At 40.8% G+C, this 13,098-nt stretch overlaps 1 protein-coding gene across 1 annotated transcript in view; it reads right to left on the bottom strand.

The window, feature by feature from the left end:
* Window positions 1-13,098, bottom strand: part of LOC138249740 (solute carrier organic anion transporter family member 2B1-like) — a 464,484-nt gene that overhangs the window by 223,381 nt on the left and 228,005 nt on the right. The window contains exon 5 of the mRNA XM_069203799.1: window positions 2,140-2,361. Within this exon, the coding sequence (XP_069059900.1) occupies window positions 2,140-2,361 (222 nt within the window). The remainder of the gene's footprint in view (window positions 1-2,139; window positions 2,362-13,098) is intronic.

The following is a 13,098-nucleotide window of genomic DNA, read 5'->3' as shown; positions in this document are numbered from 1 at the left end:
TTAGGCACTAATACTGCACAGTACATCAATAGTGTCAAAAATGTTGATGCTATTGCCACTACCTTGCACCATGGTGCTCCATATATTAAATATGACACACACATGGTGGTATTAGGGGGGCGCAAGAAAAGTGGCAGCACCACTTTTCTTAAATTTGGGCCTTAATATTGAGGCTGAAGAGGAAAAAGCTAAATATTCAAGAGAGTCGCTGTGCAGTTGGCACTTGATTGATCTAGAACAACCTTAGCCTGCCTCAATCACGGTGTGCCCCTCCAAACCTCAGCCCCTCAAGCTAAAGTTGGGCCAATAACTTCTGTGATGGGTGACACTGGTGACAATCCATTTGTATACAGAGAATGCATACAGTGAAATCTGCAACAGACGTACAGAGATGTGCTTATTATCCATCCGGACAAAAGTATGTTTCTACCTAGTGCATACATTTAGCGCTATATCATTCTTCGTAGTAGGATACTTTATGTGCCACAAGACGCAGAGGCGACAGGAATACATTTTCAATTGATTATTTATATGTGTGGTGCCGACCTTAAGTGGGACTTGCAGCTTTGGGTTAGATTTAATGCTCTCTTTAATGGTCACAGAAAAGAGAGGTGTCCTGCTCGTGAACAAGTTGGTATCTATTTTGAACAAAATGTTTTAAATAAAAGGAGGTGATGTGCCAATATCACTCAATTTTTGTCAAGAACAATAGTGAAGCTTTGAAAGGAAACATTCAACAAGTGCTCGAAAGTCATATAGTCAACGCATAATTAGGCACCCCGCTTATGAAACAATAGACGAAGAGTGGGTGTGGTTTATCACAGGAGGCGATTATTCTGAGTTAAGTCCACAAAAAATCTTAGACCACAGGAGGCTATTATTCTGAAAACAAAAAATCTTGTATCACAATTCTGTTTAAACTCTGCAGAAAAAGAGCTGGTGACTTTGGTACTCGGTGTCAGTGTCTGCGTTACATCCTGTGATTCTGGGCAAATCACATAGGGCCATATGTACAAACCATTTTTGTAGTCAGAAATGGGCGATCGTGCCATTTCCACCCACAAAAACGCTTTAAACAATTTACAAGGTACACATTGCGATTTTATTACATGTTACTGAATCGCAATTTGTGTTTGCGATTTGGTTTTTGGAAGGGGCGTGTTTAGGGCGATCCTTCCAAATCCCGAATCTGAATGGACTGTATGAATGTTTTGCGACCGATAATTCGGTAGCAAAACCTGACTCCTTAAAGGAGGCGGTAACCCATTCGCAATTGTGAATGCATCCCCCAGGGACCCGTTCCCCTTTGAGAATGGGAAACAAATATTTTTTAGGAGGTGGCTTTTAAAAATGAAACTTCAAAGTTTAATTTTCTTTCTTTAAACACATCCCTTTGTCCTATAACGAAAATGGACTGCATTTTTTTTTATTTTTATCGTTTGCTTTATTAAAAAGTAATCACAGACATGGTGGTCTGCTGACCCCAGCAAGCCACCATCCCTGTCACAGTTATCATTCATAATGGGTTACAATTTGCAACCAACCCATAAATATGCATGAGGTAGATCTTTTTGCGACCCAGAAGAAATCACAGATGTAACTCAAAAAAGTTTCTTTCATTAGGAAAACTGATTTCCTAATTGTGATTCACAGAGAAATCTGCCTACAAGTCAATGTCATAATATGGTGGAACGTACCGCCAGCCTGTTGGCGGTACTTACAGCCATATTTCTACCGATCACCGGGGTCATAATGACCCACATAGACTTAACATTGCACGACCAGTCACATGCCTGGCTCTTGCATACTGATTTAAAGTTGTGGCTCTTCATGACCTCTTCCTGCATCCAAGGACTTGCACATTTGGAGACATTTTAGCAGTAAAAACACACTCAGCCTACTAATTTTACAATCCTGCACAAGAATTTGTGGAGCCACACCTCAATGTTTCATATTAAAAAAGAGGGTGACTGGATAAGACCGTCAAAGTGAAAGGCAATTTCCATAAAATAGGAAAATATGTATAAGATGAATGCCTGTATGTAAGGAGACTGTTAATGTTGTGCACAATGGGAGACAAAACAGAGACACTTCAGGCAAGGGTTAAAATTATGGGTACCTTCAATATGGACAACTTACCTAAGTAAAGCGGTGAGTTCCTTTTGGCGGCAAAATCATCAATGTATGAAATACCAAATGGCTGAATAGGGACTCCACCCACTCCGAGGAGAAACTGGCCAATGAAAAAGAAGTATATGGAGTGCGTAGGGCCCTTTACTGACTGATTGCTGCACCTGGAATTATTCATCACCTTGCTGGTCCCATTCAGCTGACAAATGTCAGTCAAGTTGTTGTACATACCTGTAAATTGGATAACAAATTGTCAAAGGCCTATCACAGCATTACATAAATGGGTATTAGTTATAGTAACCCCTTAGCTTCTTTGTCTATCCCCTGACCCACCCCTAAGCATCCCTTTACCCCCCTCCCCGCCCCAGTGCTGATCCCTTTTTTGGCTATTTGAGGTAGCTCACACTTAGGGATCCATAACTTTTTTTCCACATAAGGTATCCATGCCATATTCATTTACAGCATCCTGGGGATTCTAAAAGTACCCAGGGTTTGTGGATTCCACTGGAGGAGACAGAGAAAATAGGCAAAATATAGCTGTATTTTGAATTTTTGGGGAAAAATAGGAAAAAAGAGCCCTGGATAAAGATGCCTATTTTCTTTTTTTAGTAAAAATGCTATCAAGGAACGGTTTGCTGTGCTAAAGTCACCATCCAGCCAGTTTTCAGGAACATGCGGAGCTGAATAAAAAACACATTTATTTCCACAGTTTTCAAAGTGGTAGACCATTTTTATTATTTTTGTGTTCTTAATCTATTTTCAGTTTGTGGTGGAAACCAGTTTGGAACATATGGGTGATCCAAAAAAGCAATAGATTTCTGAAAAGTAAATTTCCAAGTTTTGCAAAGGGTTATATGTGTAGATCCCTCAAGGTTTTCCCAAAGAGACTAACTGTTGAAATAGAGAAATTGTGAAAATGAGCAGGAAAAATGGCCATTTGTGACAATGTTTTCATCTATAACTTTTTGTCACAATGGCTGATTAACAAAAGCAATATACCGTTATGTTTTCTTGGCCCTTCTGGTTGTGTGGCAAAACGTAGGGTTTGTAGGTTTTGCAAGAACTCAAGGTACCCAGAGCCAACAACTGAGCTGCCCTGTACAATGGTTTTTCATTGTGTAGAGTATAGACCAATTCATATGGTGAAATATGTAAAGTGAAAAATAGGTATCAAGAAAACCTATGTATTTCTGGAATGGGTACAAGATATGGAGTTTAAGAGCAGTTCTTATTTGTACTTATCTAAATTTTTGGGTTCCAGTACTAGCATATGATTTAGAGAGCATTTTTCAAAATGTCTTCTTTCTTACACGTTGGCTTACCTCTGGAAGGCACAAATGAAGTGAAATCCAATAAGTAATAACAAATATCTTACTATTGTATGCTCCCACATGTCTTCTGATAGAAATAGTGCCTCACTTGTGTGGGTAGGCCTATTGCCTGCAACAGGAAATGACCCAACACGCAACATGAATACATCACATTTCTCTACTCAAAGCAGAAAAGCTTTTTGCAAAGTAGATTAATGTGGAGTTTTGGACCTAACTCAGGAAGCACCAAAGAAAACCTGGAAAAGTTGCCCATTTTTTAAAACTAGACAATTAGGAGAGTCGAGGGTGGCATGCTTTGTGTGGATCCCATAAGGATTGTTTACCCACAATGCCATGTAAACCTCAAACTGTGCTGGAAATAGCACATTTTCCTTAAATTTCTGTTATGGAAACTTCTGAAATCATCAGGAATCCACAAAATTCCTACCACTCAGCATTACCTCTCCTGTGCCGATAAAAACACTGCCTCACATGTCTGGCTGAGCTTAGTGCCCACGACAGGAACGGATCAAACCAAAATCAATGGGAGCACTTGCATGGCGATTCCTATTGACCCCGGTTTGACCCATTCCTGTCAAGAGCACTAGGCCCAACCACACAAGTGGCCCAACATTTTTATCGGCACAAGTGGAGCAATGCTGAACGTTAGGAATTTTGCGCATTCCTTCAGATTCCAGAAGTTTCCATCACATAAATGTAGGGAAAATGTGTGATTTTAGGCGAAGTTTGAGGTTTGCAGGGCACTGTGGATAAGAAAACCTCATGGGATTCATGCAAGGCACCCCATCCTGGAATTCCCCGGTTGTCTACTTTTCATTAAATGTATGTGGGTGGTAGGTTTCTATTGGCAGCGGCCAAGCACGGCCCCAAATCCTTCAGCTAACCCTACTGCTGATTTTTCAATGTAGCACTTTATGGCCTTTCCTGTGGCAGGCACTAGGCCTATCCACACAAGTGAGGTACCATTTTTATCGGGACACTTGGGGAATGCTGCGTGGTAGAAACTTTGTGGCTCCCAAGCAGGGAGCCACTGGGACAAGGTACCACTGAAAAGAGGAGATTCTTCCATTTGAATCAGTGCTCGGGGGGCTGGTATTGCCCGGCCATTGCTGATTCAGTGAAAGAAAAACAAGGCCATTGGCTCTTTTTACTTTCACTTTTACTGCAATGACGTGAGGCCGCTCTGCATGCCGATCATCATTGAAGTAACAAAAAACCAATCAGGCTGCTTGGGAAGCTCTTCTTGAGCAGTCTGATGAAAAAAACAATAAAGGGCTCTCAGAGGGGCCTTAATGAGCGTCCCCACCTGCACTGGGGAGTGAGTGCGGCTGTCATCATGTGGCAGATGGCAGCACCAATAGGGTTAAAGTTTAGGAGAAAATTAATATTTGTTATGAAACGGAGCATCTGGTTTCTGTTTACATCTTCCCAATTACATTGTTCTTTCAGTTAGTCACAAATGAAAAATATTGAAGTAAAGTTTTCCAGAAGAGATATGTTCCACAATATGGATGTGGCACTACGAAACCCAATTCAACTTCGGCATGCTTTTTCATAAATGATCATTTAAAGTAGTTCAGACATGCACAAGGGCCGACACCCAAGGCTTATATTGAGTTGTATGTCAAAATATTCACCACAAACATTATTGAACTGAACAATATCGTCAAGATAAGCTTACATGGAGAGTGTAAATTCACTATTATAATTTACTTACCTTAAAGATATTGCATACGTTGATATCTGGCACTCTGTTGTTTCAGGTCGGTATTTTAGAGTCAATATTTTGGTACCATACCTGTAGGCTGTTAATTTCGGGGGTGTACCCATCATCGGTGCAAAAGGTGCCACGGCACTGTTGCCCAGAGCCCTGAAGGGCTCATTGAACCCAAATAATTCCTGTATTTTGCTACCCCAACATCAGTCAAAGGGACCATTTTCATACATGCCAACATTTTAAACCAGTAAAGTAGGAGAATTTGAAAACACATTCTGGTTAATGTATTTTTCCCATTGACTACAATTGAGGCATAGGCAACTGTAGGTAGAAGACAGCTAAAAATAAAGCCATTTTTTACCTAAATGATCAGGAGTCTTCAACATGATTCAAGACTGTTGACATGTATGCATTTTACTTGTTTGTACCAGTGTCCATTGCATCTTTGCTGCACTACTGTTCGAGTCATGTCACGATTCCAGCATTTGTGAATTTTTGAGGTCATCAAACTCTGCCTCCTAAAGTCTCAAATTTCAACTCAACATGTAGGGCACTACAAGTGGAACATCTTTGCAAACTGAATGGTGACCAAAGGCCTTTTGACAGCCAACAAGATGGCTCAATAAATTATGCTTTTGCTGCTGACCTCAGGTTCCAACTCTGGGTCATGAGTTCAAATCCCAGCCAAAGTAACACATTTTTTCATCCCTCTAAAAATTACTTTTCGTAATAGTAGCACCTGTTATGTTCAGTGCCTTGCAACAGCTAACCACGCGCAATGAAGCAGTACATAAACTATTATTATCTACTCCTTGATCACATAACTAATTATACACAACTACTCTTTTTTAGTCTGGGGTAATCCAAGACCTTTTGTTTTCGTTTAGAAACATATATGACATATATATACGGCGGGTTGTGGGTCGGCTTTCATAAGCCAGGAATTTCTTTGGGTCAGGATCCTTCAACCATTGCTTGAGACATTCACATCATGAATCAGCACACAGTAATCTATTAGTTTCACCGTCTTTCTTATGCCTGTTTGGTTGTATCCTTCCACCTTCCTTGGGATGCATGATAGACTATTTTACATCTGAAAAGTATGGTCAGTTATCACACTTTTGTCAAAATCTGTGACTTTTGACATATGAATTTTAGTAATTGAGCAACCTTATTTTTCAGTGTGGCATCCACTTGTCTGATGATGTAGTCACACTTGATTTCTTTCATTTTTTATTCATTGCCCAACTCTAATGCTGATTGACCACTCTTGGTGGCATCTCTGCTGCTCCTCCAGCGACTCATATTTGTTTTCTTTTCTCGCACTGACCAGGCATGCTAAGAGACCGAGCCTCTGCTCCTGTACCCCTTAGGGCAGTGGTTCCCAACCTTTTGACTTCTGTGGACCCCCAATTAATTATTACTGGAACCTGGAGACCCCCACTGAAGCTTTATTGGAATCTGGGGACCCCCCAAATGAGTCATTACTGAAAGCTGGGGGCCTAATTTGTTAATATTATATAATTTCCTAAGCAGTCGCGGACCCCATGAGAAGGCTTCATGGACCCACAGGGGTCCCCAGATCACAGGTTGGGAACCACTGCCTTAGGGTATATCAGAGGTCAGCATGCTGATTAACAATACAGCATGGAAAAGTGGCACAGCTAATCACATGTGCCTCATAGTGAAAGACTTATGCAGGTCAAGGACCATCTTATTAAACAAGGAGGACTTATGCTTCTTTTCAAGGTGATTCTGAACACCTCTAGTAGCTCAAATATTTATTATACCTGCACGCCTCATCAACAAGGCATATTCGACATAGTTGATCACATAAGTTATAGGCACCATTCAAATGCTTTAATGACTGAACCGGCAAGATGGCTCAGTGTGTGTTACCACAGCAGCAATACAGGGAGTGGTTGCAAGGTTGAGTGTTCAGATCACAGCAATTTACCCAGAGGCTTCCATCCTTCCAATGCTGGGAAATTCATCACCATTAAATAGGACAACAGTAACATGTCCTTGTTTTGTAGCAGCAAGCAAGATTGACACTCCTTTGTGTCACTCAAACACTTATAGTGCCCTCTTAAAGGCTTGGATTGCACTAGTTTGCTTTGTGTTTGTACTATTGATCTGCATCTTATACTATGGCATTATTGGCAGGTTAAACAAGCCAGTTGGAAGTTTGCCTTATTTTACTAATGTTTTTGAGTTAGATCAGATACACTGGGGGCTGATCAGCAGTGCCCCAGTGTGCAGAGATCAAAGACCATTAATACTAGTCAGCACAAATGCGGGTGACCACACAAAAAGGGGTCCTTTCTGAGAGTCTTATAGAGTTATTTTCTTATTGGCTGCATAACAAAATGATACAAGCCATTCTCCATGCTTCAGACCAGGGGCCATATCATGTACATGGTGTACTTTCCCTGTTTGCGCCATGGCACACTGGGCGCTAACAGGGACAGTGCACTATATTACAAAGAATTTCCTGCTGTCAGGAAAGCTGTGAACTAGTGCTGTCCTGAGGGCAGTGCATTCAAGTGAAATACATAGCAGCTGCTTCAAAGCCACTCCATGTTTCACAGTGCAGGTGTCATGCCTCCTGCATTTTGAAGAGGGTAGAGAGATCCCTTTCAGAAAATTGCACTGAGTGGCTGCTGATAACGCGTCCAGCCCTTATAAATTACCTGTACCTGGACACGTTGGAGGTCGGTGGATCTTTTAACCGAGTCGGGCTCTCCTCATCCTAAAATAGTCGAGTCACTCAGATCAATAATCAATAACTATTGCAATCGGTAATCAATACTCAATTAATAGATCCATATACCACGTCAGAAATCAATAACAGTTTGTAATTCGGCGCACCATGACCTTTCAGTCATGAATAACCACACCAGTTTATTAAAAGTTAGTGAATTTATTTCCCTATATTAACAAAGCTAACACGATATATATAAGTCTCAAAACCAAATGATATATGTATATAAACATTGCAAGCTGTCCATAGCGGCGGAAGAAACGCAATCTACGAAAAAACTGGATTATAATGCACTCAGTTATCGCAATACAAATCACTAATATAACTAACTGTATTTGACTAATTTCATACATTGGTCAGCATGACAAGATTTCAATTTAGCATGATGCATCGAATGAATACCTCGACTAACCTCTAATTAGCATTGGCATGTGGGACTTCATGCAAAACGAATTTAGTCAACACAAATTTGTAAAACTTCTAGCTAGGACCCTATCAAAATAGCAGTTGGTACCTAAAAGGAAAAAAACAATGCATAATACATTTATCCTTTCATATTTACCAAATACAATCAGCATCCAAGAAAAAGTCTTCGTCCTTCAGGTATCGGTTGATCAGCATGGGGCAAATTTCAAGGGGGCAAAGTTAAGGGCAAGCTCCCTTGCAGCGGCAAGGAGAATGGGGCAAAGTTACTGCATGGGCAAGACGGGGCAAATCAAAGTTAAAGTCTCTAGGGTGAGAATTCTTAAAGTCTCTTTCTCTCAGATAGAGAAAAGGGCATCAGGGTGTCGTCCAAAATTGAGTCTGGCATCAAGCTTCAAACTGGCATTGAGGAAAATGGCTGACTTCTCTTTGTCCACTGGGTTTAAGTAAGAAACATTCCAAATTCTGCAGGATTTTCCATTGGAGGGTTCATAGGTTGGCTTCAAATTGTCCAATAAAAATTGTCCTTTACTAGAACTCATTTATGCATACATTAGCCTTGGAGCCTTGGAACACAAGTTGTATCATGGTTTGCCAATTATTTTACTATCTGTACCTTCATTGTCCGCACCTGCAGACTGACCTTGTATCAAAGGGGATGAAACCGGCCTAGTACGAAACCTTGGAGATAAGTGTATTAGTCAGCTCTACTGGAAAAATACAACTTCAAGCAAGAATATATGTTTCATTAGTTCAAGGAAAAAAGGCCACGCAGTTAGAATTTGAGACCAGGCAACTAGGCCAAAGCCTTTACTAAATTTAAGCTAAGCAAAACAGTTTTCAAACAGGAAATCATGGCATACTTTTGCAATTATGACGGATTACTACATTTTCAATACTTCATGATTAATAAAGCTCATTTACAATGTTGGCGAACTACCCCGAGGGCACAATTTTCCCTCGTACATTATTTTCTTTACTAAAATCACACCACGTTACACGTTTGATTATGCAATATGTATGAATATATGTCGGACCTTCTTTTTGAATCCCTCCTTTGATGACTAATTATGTCATCACATCAAATCTACCCACAAATTTTATTCCATTAAAATTCTGTATAGTAATTTGGCACTTCAGTCAATTCCCTCTTTCTTTTAGTCCCTTTTGATTTTTCTCTACAGTATATATCTCCACCATTTTGTTCTCTATTTTCTCTTCTCTCTTCCTTTTGTTCCTTGCTTTTAATATTTTAATAGCTTTCCATATTCCCCAAGAGCCTAATAAACAAATTAATATTATTAATATTCCCTTTACTATTTTTAGTAACAATCCGTTCCAAACGTTGCTGAGCCAATTTCCCACTGAAGCAAATCCTTTTCCAACCTTCTCCCAAACTCCGGGCTCTTTCAATTCCTTCAAATCTACACTTTCTTTGGTTAAGTTTGTAAGCATCGTTCACATTTTTCCACTGCTGACTGGTATGTATGTACAGCAGTGACATGTACCAAGCATTTTGCAAACACCACCATCCTTTGCTAAAAGAATGTCTAAGGCAAGCCGATTTTGAAGAGTCATGGCTCTTTCTGCAGCAAGTTCAGCATCCATCAGGATTATAGCTCCTGAAAACTTTGTCAGCATGTTATCCACAATAGTAGACAACTTTCGTATTTTGATTGAATTCAATATGACTCCTACTGAAGGAATCAATGCTCCAAATATATCTCCTACCACGCCAGAAGCTGTCTCTCTTTTCTGAACATGATGTGATTCGGACAGCTTTGGAAATTTCTTTAAGTCGTCTAGTTGGTAAATCTTTGGGAACACTATTCCCAAATAACATCTCCCATACCATCCTTTAGGAAGACGATAATAGGCGTTGAGTCCACAAATATAATATATTCCAGGAATAACTGGGTCTTGTCCATTCTGCATAAACGTCCACTTAGGTTTAAATGCATACGTATGTTTGCATTCACTCGTTCCCACAAAAACTGTGTCATAATATGATTCAGCTCAATATATACAAAATCTCCCTACGTGCAATGTATCTAAAGCTATTTTTCCTTGTGTCTTTATTGCGGCAAAAGCATAATTATCTACAGATGTTCTTTTGTGTAATTCCCTCTCTAATTTCTCCTTCATTTCATTCCTCCTATCATCAGTGCGGTCTAAAACATTTATTTCTACTAGTGAAAGCAAGCATGTAAGGTTCTCTCTATGTGCGTGAGCTGTGTGAAAAGGTGACATTGGCTCGAAGAATTCCCTCATTAATTTGGCATACCAATCTCTAGCTATTTTACTCAGGTGCCCTATTATGGGGACATATGCAAAAGTAACATCATAATTGGTGTAGAAATAATGAATGTTTTTTTGATCATAAAATCTGGATACTACATGTAATTCCATATGTAAAAGGCATGCTGTGATATGTAACCCCTTCCACCACTGAGGTAGGTATTTGTGTACTCACATAACAATCTTTCGCATCCATGGTCTCAACATACTCACTCAACAAGCGATAGAAAACGTTAGATGAAAGTTCCTTTTTATCATGCAAGTGTCTCTCGTCTTGTTCGAGTCTCTTCAGAGCTGTTAGTTCAGTAACGATAGTAGGTTTAGAAGTAGAAGCACCATTCGTCTCATTCTCATTCTTTCCATGCATTCCAAGAACTATCGCTACAATGATTAGTACGCATGCGGTTATTAGACCTCTACACATGTATTTACAACACTTCATTTTATGCCCTTGTGTAGTGAAACTAGTCATGATCTGTATAGAATCAGAAAGTTGAAGACACTTTATCAAAGCGGATTCGCAGATATTTACAAAACTGAACGAGTTCAATGTTCACACAGTTTTCTTTAGCAGCTTTAGTCTCTTATTGGTTAGCAGCGTTGTCTCAAAATCGGTTTCAAAGTCAATCAAGTTAGCAATGTCTTAGCCGGTTGAAAAGTCAATTAGGTTAGCAATGTCTTCAATCGACAGAGTCCATGAAGTTTTTATTTCCAAAATGAAGTTCTGCCTCTTCGTTCTCGAGACTGAGGGATACGAATTCGTCTGACCAATTGTTACTGGCTACGTATGCCCACTCCGGACCGGAATACCTTCTGCTTGGTATCCTTTTTCTTTTCAATTTTGCATCTCTCTTTGATTCTTTCTCGCTGGTACTTTCCTCTTTGGCCAAGTCCCTCTCTTCCCTTGGTGCCGGTACTACGACAGACACTTCCTTTCTTTTCTCTTTCACCTTCGGCCCTTCACCGTCGTTCGACGTTTCCCTTATTCTTAGTTTTACTTGTGATATGCTTTGTCTTCTTTTTGCACTGGGTCCACTTGATGGGCCTGCAACCTCTTCCAAAGGAGTTTGAACAGTTTCGCTCTGTCCTGTTTTGTCTTCTCCCTCTGGGAAGTCAATCAGGTTCTCCTGTTCTTTTCCTATATCGTCTGCTTCTGGGAAAGCCCTCCTCTGATCAGGCTCTCCTGCTTCTTCACCTGTTTCGAGCCATTTGTCACCGCTACTTTCTTCAGGCTCTTTGTCACTTTCAGCTGCTTCAGGCTCTTTGTCACCCTCAGCTGCTTCAGGCTCTTTGTTACCTTCAGCTGCTTCGTCGCTTTCTGAGGCTCCTCCTTGGTCTTCCCCAATTGAATCAGTTGCTTCGTCCTCAGAGAATATTTCTCCCTCCTCTATTTCTGCCAGTTCGCTTCTAGTTCTTTTCCGCTCTGTCTCAGCGCTTGGCACTTTGTTATCAGGTACTGGTAACTTCAGCGCTTCAACTTCCTCGTCTGTGGGACACAATACCCTCTTTGTGTGACTGGCGTGAATCCAGTTGGGAACTCCCGCACACTTCACAGATTGGTGGTAGTAGTCAGAATCACTTGAAAAGGTCCTTTCCAACGGGGTTCCAAACACAACTTCCTCACATGCTTCTTTATCACAACCCAGTCACCTGCTTTCAGGGCGTGTCCTGGACCTTGGATCGGTGGCAAGGTTGTTGCCTCCACCTGGTGAGAGAAAGAGCGAACCACATCAGCTAGACCTTTGCAGTAGTCTAACACCATATCATCTGTAATATTCAAAAGAGCATTTGCAGGAACTGCTGGAAGTCTCATAGCTCTCCCCATGAGAATTTCGTGTGGGGACAGTCCAGTCTTTCTATCAGGGGTGTTTCTCATTGACATTAACACCAAAGGCAATGCGTCAGGCCATTTTAAGTTTGTTGATGCACATATTTTCGCCATCCTTGATTTCAATGTGCCATTCATTTGCTCCACTAGACCTGATGCTTCAGGGCGGTAGCTACAATGCAACTTTTGCTCGATGTTCAGTGCTGCACAAAGCAATTTTATCACTTCGTTATTGAAGTGACTTCCCCTATCTGATTCTAAAGAGATCGGGAATCCAAAACGTGGTATTAGCTCTCTCAAGAGTAGTTTTGCAACTGTGAGGCTGTCATTTCTGCGTGTAGGGTATGCTTCGATCCAGTGACTAAAAATACACACAACCACCAACACATACTTCAAGCCTCCATGCACAGGCATCTCAATGACATCCATTTGCATCCTGCTGAAGGGACCCCCTGCTCTTCCAATGTGGCTCAAATTTACTACGGTTCCCTTCCCTGCATTCATCTGTTGGCAAATGACGCAACGATGGCAAACTGCTTCAGCAACTTGACGGAATTTAGGGTTAAACCAATCAGTTTTAAACAATCTAATCATGGCATCCCTCCCA

Source organism: Pleurodeles waltl, chromosome 8 (genome assembly GCF_031143425.1).
Source record: "Pleurodeles waltl isolate 20211129_DDA chromosome 8, aPleWal1.hap1.20221129, whole genome shotgun sequence".
Classification (NCBI taxonomy): Eukaryota; Metazoa; Chordata; class Amphibia; order Caudata; family Salamandridae; genus Pleurodeles; species Pleurodeles waltl.
This window is presented reverse-complemented; position numbering and strand designations above follow the sequence as displayed.